General features: G+C 39.4%; 1 protein-coding gene across 1 annotated transcript; it reads left to right on the top strand.

Annotated features, from left to right (window-relative positions):
• The first annotated feature begins 11,238 nt into the window (after positions 1-11,238).
• Positions 11,239-24,064, top strand: lhx3 (LIM homeobox 3). The gene is made up of 6 exons (XM_042509519.1): positions 11,239-11,439; positions 16,960-17,131; positions 17,275-17,477; positions 20,233-20,384; positions 21,550-21,721; positions 22,831-24,064. Exons 1-6 carry the CDS (start codon positions 11,364-11,366, stop codon positions 23,262-23,264), a joined length of 1,209 nt encoding a protein of 402 aa, XP_042365453.1. The 5' UTR covers positions 11,239-11,363; the 3' UTR covers positions 23,265-24,064.
• Positions 24,065-24,951: the final 887 nt, after the last annotated feature.

The following is a 24,951-nucleotide window of genomic DNA, read 5'->3' as shown; positions in this document are numbered from 1 at the left end:
GGGGCAATGATTTTTTTTTGACCTGTCAGAGAATGATGATGCATGGAATAAGTGTGAAGCTGTAACCTATTTTCTCACATTGTTCTCTTACACATTTGTATTGGAAAAAAAAGGGTACTGGTCAAAAAATGCTGAAGTTTTCCTTTAACCTGTGTCAGTGTAAATATGGCCATTTGAGTTTTATTTTATGAAAGACTGGTAAAAGAAAAAAAAAAGTGGACCTATTCTTTAAAGAGCAAATTGTGAAAATTTTAATTTTAACACCAAAAATTTTGCTTTGAATAGTAGAGTAAGAAGTAAGAAATTGGTGTAGAAGTTGCTATATGCACTAATATAAAAGTCTTGTAGGATGTCTGATTAATTGATTGATTTTTTTTTCATTGAGGAGACCATTATATGTAATTTTTACATACATTTTATTTACATTTACATGAAATAGCTTAGGCTACACCTATCATGATGGTAACCTCTGCTACAGTCTACGGTCGGTAAATAAATGGCAGCGACATGCACCACCTTCACCAAGCCTTTTTAAGTTGGCATTTCATGTCCCCCACCAAAGATTTCTGACCGAGGGTATTATCTGTGCGGGCTTACAGGTTGCTGAAAACAGCATATGGGGATGTGATTCTGAAAATTATTGATTTGTGTTCACAGCTTATACTCAGCCCCTCCTGCCATACTGAATACAGGCCGTTATCTGCCATTAAGCCGCTGTACACTGAAAGAAAGTTATTACCTAATCAGGAGAAATAAACACACAGGAGTGGAGCTGATCTGTTTTCTCCTCCAGTTGCCAAGTTTAACATAAAAAGTGACTGCAGAAGAATAAGAAAGGAGGCTATGGCTAAAGTTAAGTGCTGCAGGAGACAGTGTTATTTAGCATTTGTACAGTACAGGAACAATGGAAGCTAGTTCGTACATGACCTTCAGGTTAGCATCTGTGTCTGCATATCATCTTGTCCATACTGTACTGTATACCAGCTTATACATCATCTGTCTATGCATCTGTCTGTGTGTATGTGCCAACTTGTGTGTCACTCTTGTCTGTCTGTCTGGCAGCGTGATAACGCTGAGCCCTCGTGAAGCCGCTTGCCTCTCTGTTGTTGCTCCTTGTTCTTGGCCTACTTTGGGAGAGGTGAATTTAGGGCAACTCGAGTCTATGGGTAAGGGGATTAGGTCTCCAAACACGCTCCTCTCCGGTTTGGGATTTTGCCCCTATGCCAGACACTTAAAGTCTGCCAGGGATTAAGATAAAGAGAGAAGTAAGAGCTGCATGTATTGTGGTGTGCGTGGGGAGATGTTTTCAACAACAAAAAATGGAATAGGAGGGGCAGGTGGTGGTTAATAAAAAAATAAGATGCATGATGGTGATATGATCTAATACATCAATGCATCATTTGTTGACCTATTTGCCTGGTGGCTCGTGCCATGATGTCGGTCAGTATGTTTTCATGGGATAAGACACAATAATGAAGAAGCTGTTCTTTTCATTTCCTTTGTATTAGCGGATGATCTCTGCTTAATTCAGTGGTTTGATTAGGAAATGGCTCAGATTTTCCAGATTTAGGAAACAATAGCAGAGTCTTTGCATTTGACAAGAGCATCAAGTGTTAAGGAGCATCCCAGTAAGAATCATAGTGCATCTGACATGAGAGCCAAGCCACTGAAGTGTGCATGTTTGCCACTGTGTTGCACAGACTCAGTTTTGAATCTTGTAGAACAGAACATCACCTGCATAGCATTACATTTTTGAACATCAAATTAAGTACTGTGGTATCTACACTGAATCTCAAGCACAACAGGTGCAATCAGGAATAAAAGAAGCCTGAAACTAATTGATATATTATTTATAAGAAAGAATGATAAGAGCATCAGCTTGAGGTATTAGTGTTTCTGAACCTCTTATTTGGCCTGCAGGAGTCTTCACAAGAGTCTGTCTTTTCCTTTGTCTTAACAGAGGAGGAAGGAGGGGGGGCTTCCTCCACCCTTCCACCCTGCGTCTGGAGGCTCCTCCTGGGTAAGAGGCCGCTGCTCCATCACGCTCCTCCAGGAAAGTGGGTCATGAGTCTGAGACTGTGGGATTACCGACCGTCAGGCAGGCATGTGCCGGGCCGCCTCTTATCCGTAATGTTTAGACACCCCCCCCCCCACCCCCTGCTTCAGTGGAAAAGAAAGGCAAAAATAAACACGTGCCCACCACCACCTCCTGGTGAATAAACAACCATTTTTAGCCATAAACCTGTTAGACAATTCAGAGCTCATTGCCATTGATTGAGGAAAAAATCATGTTGCAACTGATCAACTTTTTAAAAATCACCCACAATGTTATCACATGACTGAATGACCATTTTCAGTGGTCCTATTTAAAACCTGGTGTTAATGCATCCTGGGTTATCGGATCAAGAGTTGGCAGCTCTAAGCACAGGTGTGAATACACCAAATGTGTCCTCAATGTATCTTGAGATCCAATCACACAGACCACATTTGGAGGTGGTCTGGGCCGCATATGGCCACATACTCTGAGCAGTATGTATGCTAATGTGTCCTGGGCCACATTAAAGGACTACCTACTCGGCCAATTCCTTGCATATCTGACTCCCCACTTTACGTTGCTGCCAATGCAGCACTGAAGGATTGTTCATGGACCTGCTATCCTCCCAATGGACACTCACTTCAGTTTCGGCCCATTAAGAATGAGTTAACATAGCAGCAGCTGTTTAACAGCAAACTCATACCAACACTAAAACAACTCTACTCTGTCTTAAACCCAATAATAACTGTTTTAAGTAATGTTATGACGTTAACATTTAGACCAGTCACTGTGTGTGTGGGGGGGGGGTATTAAGATGCATCTTAATACCAGATGTAAACAGGCTCTGTGGTTATTAGCCTCTTACATCTTACGCCTGCGACACCTAGTAGTAGGTTTAGAGAACTCATTGAATACATCCATTACATGGTTGTCATCAGTTGTCATCAGAAGCAAAAGAGGAAGACATGAGATGTATTATAAAGAGAAACAAACAAATACAGGACTTTTACTAAGGAGACCACTGCTGGTGTCCTGTGTGAAACCAAAGCTCAACATGGATTTAGCAAACTTGGGTTATATTATGTTACGTAGCATAACAAACATACTTATTTCAACCCAAACCACAGTCTTTTTGTAAAGCAACTACTACGGTGTTTTGGCACTTTAAATTAATAAAAATATACCAGCCATTTAATGGGCTCATAATGGCATTATGAACCTGTTAGAATGTATAACAGGTCCCCGTAAAATCATGTGTTTTATGAGACTGACATCCACTAATAAAGGCCATATAATGGGCTGATAACATTCTAAAATTGTGAAAGACTCATGAAAAAACATGTTCACAATAATAGCAATATTGCATTGTTTCTGAAAATTTCAACATAAAAGAAAAAAAATGTTGGCATGTCAGGAAGTGTGATTTGTTCTGTGTTCCTAATAAAGAGTTCCCTAATTTACCGAATCCCAACCAGCTCAGCAATAATGACATCTAATAGTGACACCATGATAAATGCTAGCTTTTAAACAGCTGACCCTGTGATACTAATGGCAGGCTGGTTGTCTGGTGTACTCTGACATGAAGAATGATTAATCAGCAAATAAATTACTCATATTAAATACATTCATTTTCCAGCAGAATGATTACATCCATCATTTGTGGTGACTGTTGCCTTGTACAGTCACTAATCAGTGACCCTCTCTCGACTTTTCACCTACTGATGGCAAAAGAAAGGGATACATCAGTGAGGGACAGTGGAGACTCAGAAAGGGGGATACAACGTAAGAGGTGGGAAAAGAAATCTGGGGTAGGAGTGGTGTTGGAGGTAAGAGAAGGATTGAAAGGTAAAAAGGAGGAAAAATATAACATTAAATAAAACATAGTTTGTTGTGTCTTGTTAGGGGTTATTTCATGCTATAGAAAGGGAATAATAATTCATCTGCTCATGTCGTTGCTTTGGTCCAGACTGGGGGTCTTCCTCACTCTCTGTCTGGGAGACTTCATGAGAGAGAGAGAGGGGCGGGACAGAGATTTCAATTAGAGTTTAATTATAAGCACTCACTGACACACATCGCCCCATTAAAATCCAAACATGACAGTAAATTGAGCCATGGTGTCTCATTCAAATGATCAAGTTTTTTTTTTTCATGCTTGAAGTTTTTTTTTCCAGACCTTATGGATATCAACAATATGTACAGGTATCTACAAAACAACATAATGAAATGCTACCATAAAGTAAGTGACAAGGCAGTAGTGTTATTTTATCAGGAAATTTTTGGAATTACTTTAAATTGTGTCTTTGTCTCTGGCAACTGGCCTAAAATACAAATACTATAACATGAGCTCAGTGGCCTTATAAGAGACACAGGATAACTAGTAAATATGTTTTATGAAACTGCTTTGTTAAAATAATATATTGCCTTACATAAAATCTACCAATGATTTTACACTGCACTAAAAGTTAGTTAACCCTGTTAACTTGTTTTAAAGTTGTCTCCATTATCCCATAGGGCAATACTTGCTGATGATTGTCTTGACCACAATGACAAATTTGCATTTTTAATGTTGTAAAACATAACATCAGTAATGGCTTTATTCCATCCATATATGTGTTTGAATTCCAGAGCCCTGGTTTTGTCCGTGCTGGCGTAGGGGTCATGGTCAATGTTACTAGTTACACTTGTGACAGCTACACACGTATTTGGAAATAATTTGTGTTAGCTGAGCATCGAGTTAGCTATCCTTGACAACAGCAAAAAACTATAAGAAAAAAACTTGCATGGAGATGATTTAGAATGTCGCAGCAGTTTTTATATATCTAATAATACTAAATCATCTACCACTTGGTCATGGCCAGCATCCTTGGCCACATGGACGCCTCTTTTTAATCAAAACATGTCACTGTGTATGATAAAAAAAAAAAAAAAAATATCCTGTCAAGCCTTCCAAAGCTGATTAGGTCTCCATAACTTACTTTAAACCAATCTGTAGATTTAAAGCTCGAATCAGTGGTAAGCTCTTTAGGAATCTTTATTTTCTCTACTAAGTATTTCGAACAAAATATACCACCTGCAAACCACACAGACCGCACAGGAGGCCAACATCTGTAATGACAAGTTAGGTCAAGCCTCAGCTCTGCCTGAAAGGTTTGAACTCTGACCTCCTGAGCATTATGCTTGCCTCTCGGGTGGCTTATCACTTCTCCAAAACGCTGATACTTCCCACCATGGACAAAGATGGGTAAAAGACAACGTAACCAGTCGGGTCCCCAGACAGTGCGTCAGTACTGAGTAACAGCATCCCCCCATATAAATGGATGGACAGTTGTTGGCCTTTATTGTGTGAGCATGAAACCGGGGACACATGTTGGGTGGTAAAAGTGTCAAGGCCTGACTGAGGGGCTATTGTATCGGTCTCCAGTGGTAGCAGTCAGGCTTTGTTCCCTGTGTTGTTCATCATTAGCATATCAATATTCAAAGGGGCTGATGCTGGGCAGAGGTGGTAGCCCTTTTTAGCCTGGAGTAGACCCTCATGGAGAAATAAAGGAACCTGGATTTGACTCTTAAGGGCCAGCTGTTGAGTTAAGCCCATAATGATAAGAAGTGTGATGAATCATAGAGAATCACAGCTTAGAATATTTGTCCATTTTGTCCTTTTCTTTAAATTCCCAAAAGCCATATTAAATGTGTTACAGTCATTGGTGAACAAAGTACTCAACTCTCTTATTTGTGTCAAAGTGTAGATGCTCCGGGTCAAAAATGACCCTAATACAAGTTGATTTAAAATACGGGAGTACAAAAAAAAAACAAAAAAAAACCAAAAAAAACATAAGCATTCAAAAATCTCAATGCACCATTGTATGCTGTCACAATACATTTGTTGAAGTTTGTGCTCAGTCAACAGAGCAAAAAATGAAAACAATATGAATCATTCTTTATCTCAAAAACTTCGAATATAGACTTACAGCCATGGGTGATCTGGTGGTTAATCTTCATCTCCATCTGCTGCCTTAGCCATTTCTAACACCACATAACCAAATACAGCTGCCTAATGTTGATCTCTCCTCCCTACCTGGGCATGTTCAATCTCAAAACAGCATGCACCATTGTGCTGCAGTTTCCAGGTTGAATAACATGTTTCCTCAAAACAGTGTGAGACGGTGTGGAGGTATGTTCTCTCCCATTTGTTGGGTGTGTCAGAGGTGTACCCAGTCAGCAGTGACATGTATATAATTCAAATTCTAGTAAATCTTTCAACATACCATAGTTCCTAGGCCACTATGTCTTCATGGTGTGTCGGTTTTGACTGATTTTCCAGCTCCGTCTTGTGAAACCAAAGTACTCATACAAGGCAGGAAAATCTTAAACGAGGTTTAGTTTGCAGGACAAAAAATTCGGCAGGCAAAGTCCTTCCAAAATCACATCATGTCTGGTCCACTGCCCACTTGATGTCTTGCTTCTCATCTGACAAATCAGTATCACACAATATAAAACAGCATTAAATGTTACTACACAGTCAAAACTTATGCTGATCCACAGCTATGCAGACTTCTTTTGGTCTTTAAGCACAGTGTCATCATATCCTCTTTTGTCATGCACATTAAACTACCTTACAGCACCATACCTGTCACAAATATATGTTCCAACACGGAAATAATAAGATTAATTTAAAAAATATACAAACATAACCTTAGCATGGTCCCCTACTGTATCCTATCTAAAATATACAGAAACTGTTGTGAAAACTTAAATAATATCAGAACCTTTGTAATATGTCATATACCAAAACAATTTTTTTTAACAAATATAGATATGTGATTAAGTACAGTAGCTACTTAAGTAAATGTACTTTGTTACTGTCCACCAGTGCTTACAGTACACATGAAACACCTTTGAACCATCTTTTCAGTTCTCTTGGGTGGATAACAAAGAGCTAAATGGTGTCACCCACTCCACCCCTCCCTCCCTTTCCTCGACTCAAGCCAGCTGACCCCAGGACTGGCAGGCCGGGGGACAGTTAACCTCGAGTGTTATTGTGTGTGTGAGTGTGTTGCAGGGGTAAAGCCACCAGAGAGTGTCGGTTACTCCGAAGGCCAAGCGGAAAAGCGGTTGGGCAGTTTAGCCAGCTGCTGGGGGAGCGAGCCACGGCCAGCCTGGTCAGTGAAACCTTGCCAGATGGAGCCATTTTCAAAACAATGAGAGCTGCTTGCTATGGTTGAAAACTAGAGGTTGGTTGCTCAGGGGACGCAGAGGGTGAGCCTTTATCTACAGTATCTACAGCCGGTGGTTTGGTTTTCAAAATCTAGAAATATTGTTTGGGTCATCAACTTATTCCTGCAGAGATTCTGGTCCTCTTGAAGTTTTCCAGCTCTAATACCTTTGTTGCTTATCTCTCTAGCAGCAACTGAAGCAGTCATGAATACACAGCATCTAAATAACATCAGATGTTCTTCTTTTCTTTTGCATATGCACAACGATTTTGGTGTTCCCCTGCCATTTTGTCTCGCACACACTTTGCTCTTTTTCTCTTTCTCTCCAGACAGCAACAGGCTGAGGTGTCCTGGGACTACTCTGCTTAGGAGTAACCAAGCCTGGGTAATGAGGCGTGTGATTGGTCCCCTCCCTTCCGAACAAGGCCAGCCTTTGGGGGACATAATTGATCATGACAGGAGCACAATGGCAGCCTGGTGTCAGAGGGGTGGCATGGGTGCGCAGAGACCCCCCGCAGTAACACTCTGTCACCCAAATCAGCTGTGCAAAAGCGGTTAGACACATAGACAACATGTATGCATATATACAGTATGTACACAGTTCAGCATAGAACAGCACACAGAGGTACTTGTGGACATATGCAAGTAAGTACAATGACAAATCAAGACCATCTGCTAAAATATGTGAATGCAAATGCAAAAAAGTTAGTGCATTCAGTCAGTCCGACTACAAATTTCAAAAGAATCCTGATCAAATCTGAGAACTCTCCACTGATAGATAATCAGCAGACTATGGGAGCTTTCTCTCAAAAACATTTATTTTTCTACCCCTGTTTTTGTATTTTAAAAAAAAAATAGCTCATGGTTCATGTTTTGCTGATTTAGCAAAAAAGAAAATGGTGTTTGAAAGCTGTCGATTTTTAATTATTTTACAAATCACAGTCAAAACAACCCCATGGAACAACATTTTTAAAGTACATCATCCATGGCTGTCAAAAGAATCTGGCTGAACATATTTCATATTTTGTTTTTGTTTTTTTTAGAAAAAGGTTCATTAAATAGTTGGGAGAGATTTATTGAAATGGGGGTTTGGAGAGTCCTCTGCCAGTAAATTCTGAGCATCAAACACATAATTCCTGCATTTTGGTTCATTTTGATGCACCAATTTGTGCATGTTCTCCATCAATTTATGGTGTAAATGTCTTGAACTTTGTCAATTTAAAGTGCTCCTTTTCATGTTTTTACTGGGGTAGACAAATGCACATGTTCTAAATAATAAACTGGGATGTGTACCCTGCATCCACCCTCAAAATCTACACCTAGAAATGTTACCGACCAAAATAAGTGCTTCATTTATATATGGTCTTAAGTATAAGCAGGACTCTGAGTTAAAGCAAGTCTTTTCCTTTAACTATAGCTTGGAATTGACTGTGTAGTGAAAAAGTTCACTCTAATGCTTTGTTTTTGTTTGATCCTGCAACTTTTTGCTCCAACTGAAACCCTTTCACTAAATTTTCTATTATACATGAAACATGACAGATCTGAATGTATTTGTATTCATGAAAGTATTGCATTCTCTCTCTAGTGCCCTCACTTGAAGGAAAACAGAGGGTTCCTGGGCAATGCACCCTCCACCTCTTTTGAAGCAAGCCTTAAGGACGGAGGCTTGTCTGACACACAGAGCCCTTGTGAGCCTGTTGAACCTGCTCATATTCAAGGTCGGAAATCAAGTTCTAATAGGTGCAGAAGGTTGGAGTCTTAGTGGAGGACCCTTAATGGCTGATTGCAGCTGCTTTCTTGAGTGGGACCCAGGTGGGCTTCACACTTTACCAATTTTCTGTGATGATGCTCAAGATTTCACAGAGGATAGGCAAAACAGGATAAAAGCCTTGGCATGCTCATCATGATATTCATGGGAGGGAACCGAGGATATCAGCAAACAAAATGTTTGTGTTCACTTTGAAAAGTGAAAGAACAGCATAGTCTTTCAAAGAATTTCACATTCTGATGCTGGTTTTTGCTCAGTTTATCGTTCAAATACCAGCAAGTCTGTTGATCAAAATCATAAATAGAGAAAAACTATTCATGTTATAAATTATGCGCTCACCTTTGTTAGTAAAAGTATTATTTAAGATCCTAATTTGAAATCTTTGAAATGTGCATGCAGTGTAACAGTGGAATAGCAGAGATTCTCCTTTCACAGTGGATGAAAGGAAAAGCAAAGCAGTCCTGTTGTTGTGTTTGAGGTCTAAGCTCCTTTGATGCAGCATTGGTTTTAGGTTACTGTGTACAGCTCCTTCCAGATTTACAAACAGTTCTCCCTTAATCTGCATAAAGATCCATGCTGACTTGTTGACCAGAGATTACAGCTCATGAAAACACAAGAAAATGTGCTCCTCATCCATGAAAACAAACATCCACTAGATAATGTTTTTAAAATCTCCACATCACGTGAACGCTTGGAATTCTTGGATAAAGAGAGGGTGTCATGTCAGTGAAGTAGGTTATAATGAGAAAAGAAAAAGGAAAAAAGATGGCAGATTTTTTTCCAAATTTGGGAGGCTAATTGCCCCGAGTGGACTAATGAACAGCATAGTTCTAATTGGCTTTCAACACTTGTGAGCTAGCGTGCTGGGCGAGTAAAATTGAATCAAAGCTGTAGCACTACGTCAGCGTAGGTTTGTGCGTTGTAGTGGTAATTTGCACCGCGTCAAAGGCATGAGACGTGGCACCGTGCCAAATAGCCGGCCAACTCTGCGCACGCGCGTGGATTAAAATCTTGCAGGAAAACATAAATTAGGCACTTTTTTTTCTTGTAGAACTAACCCTTTTAAAACCTGAGAAAATAAGCTTGATTTCTTTCACAAACGTTGAGAGAAGGTAATGAGCAACGAAAAAAGAAACGACCCAGAAATAGTAAAAAGTATAAGCAAATTACCTGAAAATTAGAAAAAAAAAAAGAAGAGGAAAAAAGTTTGTTTAAGAGATGACCTGAAAAAAAGGACTTCCCTAGGTTTATTTCTTTTTTCCCTTGCCATTTTTCCTAGCTTTTTTTTTTTTTTAAAAGTATTTTCTAATAATAATTCACTAATTTCTTTCACTTCGTGAGATACTTAATATCAACTTGCTCATTGCCTTTTCCCCATGTTTTTGAGTTCAGAGGTTTAAAGATGCGTGGAAGGCTTTTGAAAGCAGCACAAGAAAAGTGAAGTCACTAAAGGATTTAGAGGGTTAAAAGTACAAACTTTTGTGCGCTTTAATAGTCAAACAAAAATGTTTTCCTTACATCATTATTAAGCATTAATATTCTGGACTACATCGATGTGATGATTCTCAATCAGAAGTGTTTTATTTATATTTATAAATCATTGCAAACTAATCTCAGATGTTTCTAACCGTAACACAGCATAAGCTAACATAACGGTATGTGCGCTCTGTCCACTTGTACCATTAATGCGATGCGGTCTATTTTTAACCAAACAAAAGAGAGACGCAGCGATGGAAACGCGTGACAACAATGTCCCGAGCGACTGCCCAATTGCCCCATTGTGCGCCTTGAAAGACAGACACGTGCACCACAACATAGATAAGGAGAGAGGGGAGTGTGTGTGTGTGTGTGTGTGTGTGTGTGTGTTTGTGAGAGAGCGCGCGGGGGGATACAGGAGCAGCACACACACGCCCCCAGCCTGTTTAGAGAAACTCCCCTTTCAGCACCCTGGACAGAGGCAGCGCTGACCGCCGCTTCCTCTGCTACTTGAGTAAAGTCGCAGGCTGCCGGGCTCACAGTCAGTCAGGTCAGCTGACGCCGCTAATGGTCAGACACTCTTCCACTGCCGCCCGCCCCTCGTCTCCACCTCATCTCGAGCTTATCAACGCGGAATCAAAGAGCAACTTGATGAATATTCAAAGTTTCCGTCCTCGGCGGCTGACGGAAGGAGAAAGGTCGACGGGCGTCCTTTTTAACATTTTGCAGAAACCGAGCTGCCATCGAACAGAGCTCAAGTCACTCTTGAGAGGATAAAACTCCAGGAAAGTGTTTGAATACATCTGCGATAACCTTGTTAGGCTTTCATCACGAGCGTTTTGGTGCTGTTTTCTCCCGTTGGAACATCTTCAAAATGTTGCTTGAACACCCGGGGTCAAGCTGTCAAAACACCGGGAATTTCCCCCGGTACAGTTCAGGCCAAGGTAAGAGTCTAAATAATTTTACTGTGCATATGCATTGTGCTTTTTTTGTCTGTTTGTTTGCACGCGAATTTAATTGATATCCTGTGGTTTGTTAATGGGTAACAATTAGGCATGAAATAGAGGACATTACAGCAAATCAGCACAGCAGGACTGACTCTTTTGTTGCTGATTGAGATCTGACAAGCGTGAAATGGACCTTAACTGTTTCTATTTCATTGTGAAAAGCAACTTTCAAATATTATGTTTGATCATTTGTGGGTTAACTGCGCCCAAATAGGACACACTGTAAGCACTAAAAAAAAGATGCAAACTGTTGTTGCATAAAATCTTCTATCATTCACCAACCCATGTTGATATATACAGGCTGTTTAGAGTCGCTTCTTCAGCGCTGCGTGTGGGAGACGTTATGAATCTGTAATGAGCCTTCATTGTTGGAGAATCACACCAACAGATGTTATGCGCGTGCTGTCATTTCACACCGCCGCCTGCGGTTGTAACGGGAGCGCAGGGTGCAGGGTGCAGGGAGCGGAGCTGGTTGGGAGAGAGACCACCGGACGCACTTTGGCGTCAGCAGCCTCAACAGACTGCAGACAGCCAGCAGGCGCGGAGCTGCTCCCACCCGCGGCCCAGCGACACGGAGTGCTCAACAGGTGTCACATTGCTGCCCCGACAGGTGGGACACCTGAGGTAGCCTATGGTGCTGATGGAGTCGTGGTCGGATTTAGAGTTTCCCAAAAATAGCTATAAATTATTAGTGGCTTGTGCAAAAATTCCGTGGCATTTAAAGATGGAAACATTTGCTTTTGTACTGAGCTTTGTGTCATTCCAGGGCTTTATCATGTCTAAGGCAAAACAAAACTACATCGAAATTTATTTGGAAATAAATGTCGTGTGTGGAAATTATGGAGAACAAAACTCGTAAACTAAACTAACTAAATTTTGAATCAGGTCACAAAATTGAATGTTTGAATGTTGAATTATTCGGATTTACAAATTGACGCAATAAATACATAAATAAATTAATAATAAACAAAAAATATACATGAATTTAAATAACCATCCATCCGACTTTCTCTAACTGACCGACCATTACCCTGATGGTCATTTTATCGCTTTGTTGTCACATTACAGTGGGCCTCACCCCCTTCAAAAGTCAGCGATCAATACGACATAAAAATTATTACAAAGCTGAAAAGTAAAAGGGGCATCCATGAACCCCGCACCTTTCTCCCAAACGTCTTTCATATACTGCTAAAATGCAGGCAAATAGGACATTGATTTTGGATTCATCAGCGGCCCGCGCGGCTGTGGCACTACCCGTGATTTCCCCAGGCGCTCTTTTGTGCCAAAGATCAGTGTCAATAAAATTCATTGGGGTGTTGGCCCGATCAACATGTTATTGAACAGCCAATCTCTCCCCTAAATAAACACTTGTCTTTAAGCACTCAGCACACACGATGAGAGTGTGTGTAAGAAATGCAAAATCAGTTTTTTAACATCTGATCAGAGTCAAAGCAAATACATTAAATTCAATTAAAACGCACGTGTTGATAATAATGATAATGATGATAATAATAACGACAAAAAGTGATATTTGTATTCATTTATTTATTTAGAATCCTTGTAAAAGCGTGAAAATACTTGCATTTGTGCAGATAGAGCGAGTATTTGACAAAAATAATTGCTGGGCCACTATGATTTCAATTAATCAATTAATTTGTTTACCCATTTATTTAAAAAAATGGAATAAATAAAAAGACAAGGGTGTAAACATTTAGTGTTCCCTCAGGGCCAAATATTTCCTTTATGCATGGCAGTACTGGAATCTGAATTAAAAATGGGTTGCCTTGGCGAATCATGATGAGGAACCACGCTGGTCGATTTACATGATACATCAACAACATAATGGTGTCTAGTTTCCTGGATTTAGTTTTCTATATTGTACATCTTGTTCGTTTTGTTGTTCTCGAGTGCTCATCAGTCTAACGTCCACGCGGAGATCATGAACATTTTAAGTAATAACGCTGTGTCTACGCGCATGCTTTACTGGGCTTCTCGCGCTAAACAGTCAAGAGAATATTCTGCACTAAATCAATGAAGCAATTTTAAATTGTAATCAGAATAAGTTGTGGAAAATTTTCTATATACTTTTGGTTTTTTTTTCAAAAGTGGCATTTGTATGCCTCTTACAAAATTGTAGCTTGACCATTTTTTTCTTTCCCTTTATATGTAAACAGGTCAGCCAAAAAACAAAGAAAAATGTCATTATGTCGTTCATAGTCAGGGTGGGAATAGTCCACTTAGAGAGATGTGAAAGGATTTTAGAGAAAAGGACATTTCTGAATTGGACGAAAGCTGAATTTTGTCTAATTAAATGTCCGTTTGGTCATCACATTTATAGAGCGTGTAAAGAAAATAAATACTTTTCTGCATCTTTTTCATGTAATTTGGAGAGTGGTGGGCTACGTTGTAACGCGTCTCTGAGTAACGTTACCACTGAACACTGAAACCCTATTGGCTTTTCCCCTCGCCTCCTGTTTATTCCTCTTCCGGGTAAGGTACTCCGTAGGTGATGTTAATCTATCTCCCCGTCGCCCAGGAAACGGCGCAGCGTAATCCTGCACAGGCTTCAACACAGTGAAGCAGAAAAGCAACCTCCACCGCATGCTCGCGTTCGCATTAGGGCTCCTGATCCACAACACCTGGCTGCTGTATGAGTGTGTCTGGATCACAAAAAAAGGAGATTTGCATGAACGTAAGCGTAAATCATGAGCGATGGATGGACATGGTGAGCGCAACTCTCCAAAAGAGGCACCAAATAACGCGGAGATGCTGCTTGCTTTGCTGTCGCACAGTGAGGAGCTACGGAAAGGTAACCGGAGGCCAAAATTTAATCAATTCATTCGTCTGTTACACTGTTTATTGCACGTGTGTGTAAGCACACAGATTGAACTCTGGAGTCTTTAAACGGGCCTTTAAGTGACGGCTGTGACCGCAGCCTGTTGGGAATCTTTATATGGATGATGGATGATGCAGCTGTGCAGTCGTTTTAATTTTAGGAAATTGTTCTGTATTACAGTTTTACAGCTGGCGAGACAGTTGACACGTGTCATTTTCGTTGCTTCCGATCTTTTACGCATCAGGTTTTTGACTTCTAATTTATCTGAATGGCCGGTACATTTCGATATATTATATTTTATATTTAGTGCTCTGTTTTGGCGTGTAAAACAGGTTTAGCTCGGCTTTCGCATTCTTTTAATTTGAAAATTAGTTTAACATATTGTGAGTCTGAAATCAACCTTTGTTATAAAGAGCAAAAATACAGTTTCGACCACATGGTAATGCGAAAAATATATAATAGTTTTTCTGAATTTTTTTTTGTTATTAAACTATAAACATGTGTGTCCACGCTGCATTTACAAACACACAGGCACAGGTTTTGAGCAGTTATGATGAGGGTATTGGAGTGATACAAAGGACCTCACCTGCTCCGTGTGAAAGTGAGATATTATAAATTTACGCAAGAGATTTACACATTTTTAATATACTAACTCCCACAAATCGAGTAAGGCGCTCCGACACCTTATTAGGTTTGTACCGCGAAGCCATAGGCCGCAGCTTTCTAGTTTTACAGAGCGCATTGAATTAATGATGACCTGGATACACCTGTTCTTGACGTGGCTCCCACCACCACACTTGTGCAGGGCTTCGCTGGTGATGCCAGAAGAAATGGCTCATTAATGTTTCACGAATTGTCCAGAACAGAACAATAGGAATGCGATTCCTTGCACGGATGGAATATGAAGTGGATGCACCTCTTTTAATTAATAAAAAGGCCTGAAGTATTGCTTGGCATTTTGGTTGTCCTTATATTTCCTTTTTTATGTTTTTTTTTAGAAAGCTGCTCTCTTAAGCCGTCGTTGTGGCTTTGAGAGAACGTTGTTTAAAATAACACAAATGGGCTTTTGTGTACAGTAGGCCTGACTGTCTGAAACTGACCTTGCGTAAAAGTGGCTGCTGCTTGTTAAAGATGATTGCACGTGACAAAATCCTAACCAGCCGGTCACTATTCGATTAACGAGCTTCTAATTCCCAAGATGATGCTATAGTTTACATCTCATCGAGGGGTTTCAAATACCTGTCTCTTTTTTCTTCTTTCAAAAATGTTGCAAACTTTATTTGGATTGTTTTTTTCAGTATTGGCAGAATAAATATGTGACTGTCAATTTAAATCACGAATGATTAAAAATATAAGTTTGGTTGTCAGTTAATTATTATAGTTTGCCTTGATAGTGACATTTATTTCTAGCATCATCTATTTTTTAATGCTTTGCCTATAGAATTATCCTTAACATTAATCACTAAAAATTTGAAATGTGTCTTTTTTATTATATGTATTCATCAGTAAGATAAGCTTAAATGCACTAATGGTTTCAAGACAAGTATGGAGAAAGCTCCTCTGGAGTCTGATTTCAAACACATGAAACCCTCTCTTCCAAGGACATAGACAATAACATGCCTCCCAAATGCAAAATATAAAACTAAAACAATCAGTTTATTTAAGATCTTTATATTTCAGGTGACTTGGTTTTGGACAGTGGCCTAAGGTTTTTGTGTTTGTTTGTGGGTTTTTTCTTCATTACATGAAACCAAGAGAGCAGGAAATGACTAACCTCATGTTAATTTTTATTTATTTTTTGCACATTTTAAAATAAATTGCAATTATTGTTCTAAACATTGCTAATTATTGAAATGTTTAATTTTAAGAATTCTCAAGTTATTATTTAAATTTTAAAATGCAAAAAAAAAGACAAAAATAACAAACAGTGCTGGAAAAGGCCGAAAACGATTGGGTTTATTTGAAGCCTCCTCCTAAAATGTTGCACGTCCCTGCAAAAACACACGTGGGGAGTAATTTAAGGCGACTGACGTTATGTGCAATATGTGAAAAGTTGCTGATAAAAGACATTTACGGAACGCTCTCGTGCTAGGGAGGTACGCCTCTATTATTTTTAATTTGTTTATTTTGTTTTTAATTGTTTTTTTTGTTTATACTGTACAATGCAATTATATTTATCTGGTATTATAACTGCATTTGGGTGATACAGTGATTCTGGGATATGTGAAACAAAAGAGTGATATGATGTTGCTTTATTTTATAGACAATTTTATAAAAAAAAAATCTTTATAAAAAACATACAACTAAATAGTCAACTAGGCCTATTTAAAATACAAAAGTGCAAAAAAAAAAAAACAACAAAAAAAAAACGGACCGTTAATCACTATCTCGAGCTATATTCACGCTGCTGATCTTCATTTCAGCCATAAAATGTGACGTCTCCTTTTTGAGAGTGTTGCATAATTGAATTTATGCACACTCACATAATTACCAGTGCGTGCGCTCTTATTACGCACAATGAGCAGCTTTAGTTATCACCCCTGCATGTGTCCCTCACGCCATCTTATACATTACATATACACTGAATTGACTAAAATGTCGTGGTGATTCCATCGTGTCTCCTGCAGAAATCCCAGTGTGCGCAGGCTGTAATCAACACATTGTGGACCGCTTTATCCTCAAAGTGCTGGATCGCCACTGGCACAGCAAATGCCTGAAATGCAGCGACTGCCAGGCGCAACTGTCGGAGAAGTGCTTCAGCAGGGGCGACAGCGTCTACTGCAAAGAGGATTTCTTCAAGTGAGTAATTTTCAAAAAATATATCGTTTCAAATATATTTTTTCTTTGTTAACTTATTTAATTAAAATATATCTGTTGCTCAGATTATTATTATGTGTATAAAGTTATTATGCATTGATGGAAACCATCTTATTTCCCAAAAGGAGATTCGGGACCAAATGCGCAGCGTGTCAGCAGGGGATCCCGCCCACACAGGTGGTGAGGAGAGCGCAGGACTTTGTCTACCACCTGCACTGTTTCGCCTGCATCGTGTGCAAGAGGCAGCTGGCTACAGGTGACGAGTACTACCTGATGGAGGACAGCAGGCTGGTGTGTAAGGCCGACTACGAGACCGCCAAACAAAGAGGTGAGCTGCACAGTGCCTGTCTCAGCATTTCTATTATTGACCTGAAAATCGCGTCATTCGCTGACCCTCTTACTCTGCATGTTAGATGATGCGTTTGTCTGTTGTTTTGGTTTTTAACTGCTTTGAGTTGTGACGTGACAATGAGGTCACTCATAAACTCTGACCCACCTGTGCTAATTGCCTCTTTGCCCACAACCCAATCGATAGCAAACTGCGTAAAGAGGAGGCCTAGAGGCTTCATGTGCACTTTGTAATAGGTTTCGATAACTCTTATTATCGTGTGCCTTGCTAAGTGCACACACACACACACACACACACAGAGAGAGAGAGAGAGAGAGAGAGAGAGAATACAGAAAATCAATCTGATGCCATGTGTACTTATGTTATAACAGATAAAATCATTTGAATATTTAAATGATGGAGAAATTGAACCCAGTTAAATGACAAAAGCATGAATTATTTAGTATTTTCTTAAAATTCTACATTTGCAGCAAATTTCTGCTTTGAATGGTGTGTATAGATGGTTAGCAGAAAGTCTGAGCATGAAGAGATCATTTTTATGTATGCCTTAAAAAACAAATTGTGCATTATTATTAATGATTTATAAATGTATTAATTTTAATTAATTTGGACACATAAAACTGCATAAAATAATGGAGAAAGAAAGTAAAAAAAAATAAATGTGTATGTTCCTGTGTTAATTTCTTTAATAATTTTTCAGAGTGTGGCATATTTTTTTTTATCAAATTCCATAGAAAGTCGAATTGTATGGAATTTTTCACACATATTTTACCAAGTTGTTGATAATCAAGTTAGATTAAGCCATATTATTAAAAACATACCTAAACACAGACCTGTGGTTGCAGCTGAAACATGCGTATTGTCTTGAAATTGTTGATTTGTAAAGTGGTTAAATATATTTTAACATGTGTTATAAAAGTAATACGGAAAAAGAGTTAATAGCATTGCAGATTTTTCTCCAACACTTTTCCTCCATAACATCTTCATCTAATACTAATACTAATACTAATTATATCAGCCAGTGCCACATTAACTTCCCAGCAGCCTCTGTCCCTGATAGGGCAGACTGGGCCTGGTCAAGTTTTATCTCCCCATCTGTTTGTTTGAATTTACTGCCTAGACACCAAGTGCTGATTTACACAGGGAGTTAACGCAAGTTTTCACTAAAAACACACACGTTTATTTTGCTAATGAGAGGGCGCAATTACTTGGGCAGCATCCATTTGGATGATGGTTTTGTATTTTGCTGTGCTGGCCAACAGATGTGCAGACATGATGCAATTATGCACAAGATGCCAGGTTTTGGTTTATAGGCAGACGGGAATTTATCCATTTATGCTAAATTAGCAAGTTGTATATTATGCAAGTGTGTTTTATGCTATCAGGTGCCAGGAATATGTGTTTTTATCAGAGATTTTCATGTTACTCTTCTAAATGCATGCATGTAAAGAATTTGTCCTGGGAACTCTATGGGACTAGCGGTGATGTTTTTACCACCATACATATTTGTTTTGATCATCGTGTTGGAGGCAGCAAAGATTTTTTTTCTAGCAGCTAAATCTAATTATTAGACTTTACCATTAATTATCTAATATGTCTATTTCTTGTTCATTTAATTATTGTAAAATCAAAGGGACAGTTCACCCCCCAAATCAAAAATGCATATTTTTCCTTTTACCCGCTGTGCTATTTTTCAATTTCGATTGTTTTGGTGTGAGCTCCCAAGTGTTGGAGATACCAGCCGTAAAGATGCCTGCCTTCTCTTGAATGCCACATAATTAAATGGCACTCAGCTTGATGCTTAAAGCTCCTCCCATTTTTTAAATGAATGAATTAATTTCTTTTTTGTTTATTTATTTATTGTTTTTTTTTTATTGGGCTTGTTGTGTCATGGGTGAGGTCACGACAAAGACCCAAATGTAGAAAAAAATAGCCAGGTACACAAACAGCAAGCTTTGATGCAGTGAAATTGTCTAAAAAAAACAAGCACGTAACCAAAAAACACAAAGGACAAATGAAACTAAAAAAAACTAAACTGAAACCAACAAGGATCATGGGGAAGAACTGAGGTGAAGACAGGAGCAAAACAACACAGATGATCACAGGGAGGATAACAGCAGGGATAACAGACAAACTGACAGGGAACAAAGGTATATATACACAGGGAACTAATCAAGACAACAACACACGGCTGAGGTAGGTGGGAACAGGGAACAGGAGGGAAACACTTTGGCTAACAAATGAAAGTGTGGCAGGAACACGAGGGTGGAGCAAATGAGACTAGAACAGAACAGGTGTGCAGGGAAGACTCGAACAAGGGAGGAAAAAACAAGACAGGTGAAACTAATCAGGGAAACACACAAAGACAAGAAGTAAAACATGACGCATGAGGAGTAATGATACAAAAAAACAGGGAACAGAACATGAGCAACAAGAAATAAGGAAAACACAAACAGAAAGCCCCCAAATCTAAGTCCACAATATAATTCAAAACCTAAAATCATGACCTGTTAAATCTGAGAGAAGGCAGGCCAATATCTTCAACAGTTACACCAAAATAATCCACATTGTTAGCACTACAGGTGGAAGGAAAATATGAATTTTTTGATTTTGGAGTGAAGTGTCTCTGTTTTTTTGGGTTTGTTTTTTTTACTTCAGACCTTGCACCTTAAAAAAAATGACATTTTGACAATGACAATGGCTTACGTTGTGTGCTGTCCATTCATTTTTACAGAAGCAGACTCAACTGCAAAAAGGCCACGAACAACCATCACTGCTAAGCAGCTGGAAACACTGAAGAACGCTTACAATAACTCTCCCAAACCTGCCCGCCACGTCCGGGAGCAGCTATCATCAGAGACGGGTCTGGATATGCGAGTTGTGCAGGTAAAGTATATTATTATCCATTAAGGGCTATTCCATTAGTGTCCTGACTTCATTATCAAGGGACAATTGTGGCTGAACTGGCACAAGCCTACTGTACGAATAAGTCAGTGCGCACTGATAGGTCTTTGTGTGTGCGTTGGGGGGGGATTTACGGCTAGATGGAGTAAAATGAAGTCCACATGAAAGTCAGCATGGTTTAAGTGCAAGCTCGTTAACAATGCTAAGAGGGCCCCTCACATATTGTCTGCTGCTGAGGAGCCTCACGCTGGTTGCTAGGTGGTGGTCATATATATTGTTTTATTTGCAAGGACAAAAGTAGAGACGGAAGCCACTAAAATGCCCCTCATTATTCAGTGAAAGGGAAGAGGTGAAAAGGGTTCACTCAGGGAGGAATATCATTAAGGAGAATGTAAAACTGCTTTTTGTGCTTGTGGCTGAAATAAATTAATTTTGTGCATAAGATAAAAAATTAATGGAAATGGTCCATTTGTATTTTGTGTCACATTTCAAGCACTGAGGTTTGACGTTTATGACTCTGCAGTGTTTGTGTTTTCTAAAGAGCAAGCCAAAATTTATAGATCAGATCAAAAGTGGATGTAGAAAACTTAAAGTTGAATATTTTAAAGCAGTGGCATGCTAACCTGTACTTGTAGCTGTCGTGAAGTTAATTAAATGCGTGATAAATCAGGTGAAGGGAATGCTGGTCCCAGGATTAATGCTCAGTGTCACTGTTTCTTGCAAAGGTGCAAAGGTGCAAAGCCACATCCCGACAGTCCTTGAAAATTCATTTTGTTTTAATGCTTTAAGACATAATATGTGCAATACTGAAAGAACAGAAGACTTTGGATGCAGAGGACTTTGACTTGTGTAGGAGAGGCATGATGACTAAAAGATATTGTGGGTTATTGGTATAGTTATAATCTTTAAGAATGTTAATTGTGCTAGAAACTGTTTTGCTTAGTTTGCTGCAACTGTGTCAAAGGTTTAGGCCTATATATGAATAATTTATAAAGTAAAGAACAAATGAAGGCAATTATTGTTTTTATTTTTATCTTATACTCAGGTCTACTTTCTCTTGTTGTGCTTAAACAGTCAAATGTATTTCTAATAAGAAGTAGTATGTAGTTCCTCACTAAATAAAACATCACTTCTTTTCACCCTCCAGGTTTGGTTTCAGAACAGGCGAGCTAAAGAGAAAAGGCTGAAGAAAGACGCCGGTCGGCAGAGGTGGGGGCAGTACTTCCGCAACATGAAGAGGTCACGAGGAAGTTCCAAATCCGATAAGGACAGTATCCAGGAGGAGGGAATGGATAGTGACGCTGAGGTGTCCTTTACAGGTAAAGTCAAGTATGCCAAAATTATTTTTCATTTAGATGTCACTGCCAGGAGTTATAACTCCTAATGCAAAAACAAATTAATCATTGTTCCAGATGATTAAGAATTAACTGCAAAGGTTGATTATCTTCAACAGAAATTTGAAATGCTCTGGATTTTAAAATATTCTGTCATTACTGTGTATCTGTCTGAAATATGTGGTTTTAAAAGCTTACTGACAGAGGCCCAGTTTATACCTGGTACATGTATCACGGATGACCTGTTCACAAGTGGACAGCTGTAAATACAAGCGTAAATGACCACCAACACACATTGTTATCTGATCACTCAAACCACTTGGTCTGGGACACATTTGATCACCTCTCTTTTATTCATTAATTCGTGCCGATGAGGCCCAACAAGGACTACGTCGATGAAAAACCTGGTGGTTGTTGTGGAGTTGGACGAATTGTTGCATGACCGTCTATTGTTTTATCCTATGGAAGGAGATATGATACCTCCAGCTCTACCGACACAACTGCTGACAGGACGAGTATTTATGCTGGCCAGCAGCTAGCAAGAGCGTGGATGTAATAATTGTGTGCAGGGCGCTGACCTAACAAAAGTGATGTACACACTAACGACATCTGAACACAAGTGGTCAGCTAGAGATACATGAGAGACATAGGTGTGAATGTCAAAGTGTCTCCGGTGTCCACTTGTGTTAGAATCAATAGTGACTTTTTGTAGAGTTAGTTCATGGATGTATACGCTAGCTGATGCACTACTGTAGCTGGCGAGCTAACTGCTAGCACACTACCCAGCTGGAAACATGTTAGCTCTCTCCAGTCACAGTAGCTCCTTCTTTCTGTTTTACTGTTTTTTTTATCCCAACTTGGCATTTCCCCCTGGGTTTGTTAATAATGATTTTATTCAAGAAAAAGAATTGTTGAAAAAGGGGAAAGCTAACCAAGCTAGGCTAGCCAGCATGTGACCTCAGAGGTTTACAGGACAAAGAAAGATATGCTATAAGAAATATACATGAACTTTATGTTTTGTTAATGGGAAAAAGTAAATGCAATCCAAACAGATTAACAAATATCATCTTTGTCATGATGTCCTTGTTGCACAGATGAACCACCCATGTCTGAGCTTGGCCTGACTAACGGCATCTACAGCAGCCTGAGCGAGTCCTCTCCAGCCATGGGGGGCCGCCAAGGGGGCAACAACCATGGCTCCTTCCCCCTGGAGCACAGCGTCCTCCCCTCTCAAGACCAGTTCCACGATATCCGCTCCAACAGCCCCTACGGCCTTCCTCAGTCACCGGGATCGCTTCAGGCGCTACCCAGACACCAGCCTCTCATCTCCAGCTTGGTCTACCCCGATTCTGGCCTTTCTATCATGACCCAGGGCAGCGGGCCCGGGATCAACCCTGCCGTTAGGGTCTCCATGGGGGCTGCCAACGGCCCCAGCTCGGACCTCTCGACTGGCAGCAGCGGAGGATACCCAGACTTTCCTGCCAGTCCTGCCTCCTGGTTAGATGAAGTGGACCATGGGCAGTTTTGATTGGTTATTGACAAGAAAGTTGACTTTTTTTGGTTTTCTGTGTCTTCTGTTGGATTTTTAGGAATTGGAAAATAGTCACACGGGACAGTGATTGGGTAAAGGACTAGACTGCTGTCCTTGGATCTCACCAATATCTGATTAGCAGGTCCATATGATATCTGGGATCTGGATGGAAGGAAGGAAGAAAATGTCCTCCATTTAAAGCACTTGGCCTAAAAATTGACCTTCGGTAGTAAAACTTGTCTAAAGCAAGAAATCTAAAAAAATAAAAAATAAAAAAAAATAAATCAGTTTTCAGATAAGCTTTTTCAAAACAATGACACTTGCTTGATCATTGATTTTCACCAACTCCCCACTCAGTTCTCATCTCTTTGTTTTCTACACTGTGTTCAGGTGCAGGATTCAGTTGAACGTTCAGAGTCTTTAAATGTCTGGTTGTTGCCAAATGTCTATATATATATAAATATAATGGTTTATCATTGTGGAGACTTTATTTTTATACAACCCCCTTCCTAGACATGAATAAGGACCCAGATATGAGGACTTTGTACATTCTTCAACAGGGATATAGGCAAAAATGTAGATGTTGTCTTACATGGTACCTAGAGGTCCAATTACTTCTATGCATTTGTGTGTTCTCAGATGTATCGCGATTGTTTTGTTCTACTGAAAAACAACCCTAAGGAAGAACTCACTGTAGCACCTGGGGTTTGATGTATATGTTTGTTTATGTGGAAAATGTTTTATGTCTTATTTATTCCCTCTGGTAATGATGGCAATGATGATTCCTGATTAAATGGCAGGACTTTAATAAATTTGTCACCTAAATCAACATCAGAGTACTATCTTTTTTGGTTGGACTACAAAATTGTGTCTCCTGTGAGATAAAAATGATTATTGAGTGACCTTAGTAAAATAATTGTGGTCAAGGGTTAACCCTTTGAAACCTGAGCAAAGTTGCTTGATTTGATACAAAAATATGGGGAAAAGGCAATAAACAATGAAGAAGAAATGACCCAAAAATTAGATTAGTAAAAAGTACAAAAAATGCCTGAAAATTATTTTTTTTTAAAAAAACAATGATGAAACTGAAAAAAAAACCCAAATATGGATATGACCTGAAAAAAGTCCCAAGCTTTTTAAAAATCATTTTCGAAATATACTAATTTCTTGCAAATTAAAATTGCAAAATTTTTTCCCATGTTTTGACAGAAATCACACCAATTTGTTCAGAGTTCAAAGGTTTAAATACTTGTGAAAGACATCTGAAAACAGCATGAGAAAAGCAATGTACCTCTACTATGATACATTTCAAAGTCATTTATAAACTTTTTTTTTCCAGAGCCAAGAAACCTTAGTTAAGTAGTCATCCTTGGCATTTATCTTACATTCATGTATCCTCCTTTACATTTATCTTGCAAATCTATAGCATATCCCAGCTTCCATGGTGAAACCAGAGCAAGCCTGCAGTTCTGCCTGTGTCTGCAAATTGAGTATCTGGCTAACTACCAACACTGTATCAGGGGTTCAACAGCTCTTTAGTGGAGAAATTTGATGCAGACAGAGAGTCAACTCATCAATTCAGAGATTACTGGGTCTTGTTTGCCCAAATGCCCCTATGGGAAAGGAATCTCCAATCCATTAGCCGAGAAGGGATCAAGTGCCCCTTGTGAATTTCCTCATTTGT

Source organism: Plectropomus leopardus, chromosome 20 (genome assembly GCF_008729295.1).
Source record: "Plectropomus leopardus isolate mb chromosome 20, YSFRI_Pleo_2.0, whole genome shotgun sequence".
NCBI classification, from domain to species: domain Eukaryota; kingdom Metazoa; phylum Chordata; class Actinopteri; order Perciformes; family Serranidae; genus Plectropomus; species Plectropomus leopardus.
This window is presented reverse-complemented; position numbering and strand designations above follow the sequence as displayed.

What these genes read in the sequence shown, in the direction of transcription:
- lhx3 (XM_042509519.1), top strand. Translation starts at nt 11,364, where the DNA reads ATGTTGCTTGAACACCCGGGGTCAAGCTGTCAAAACACCGGGAATTTC. An exon ending in TGCAAAGAGGATTTCTTCAA is followed by an intron (nt 17,132 to 17,274) that starts GTGAGTAATTTT and finishes ATTTCCCAAAAG; the next exon opens with GAGATTCGGGACCAAATGCG. An exon ending in CGCTGAGGTGTCCTTTACAG is followed by an intron (nt 21,722 to 22,830) that starts GTAAAGTCAAGT and finishes CTTGTTGCACAG; the next exon opens with ATGAACCACCCATGTCTGAG.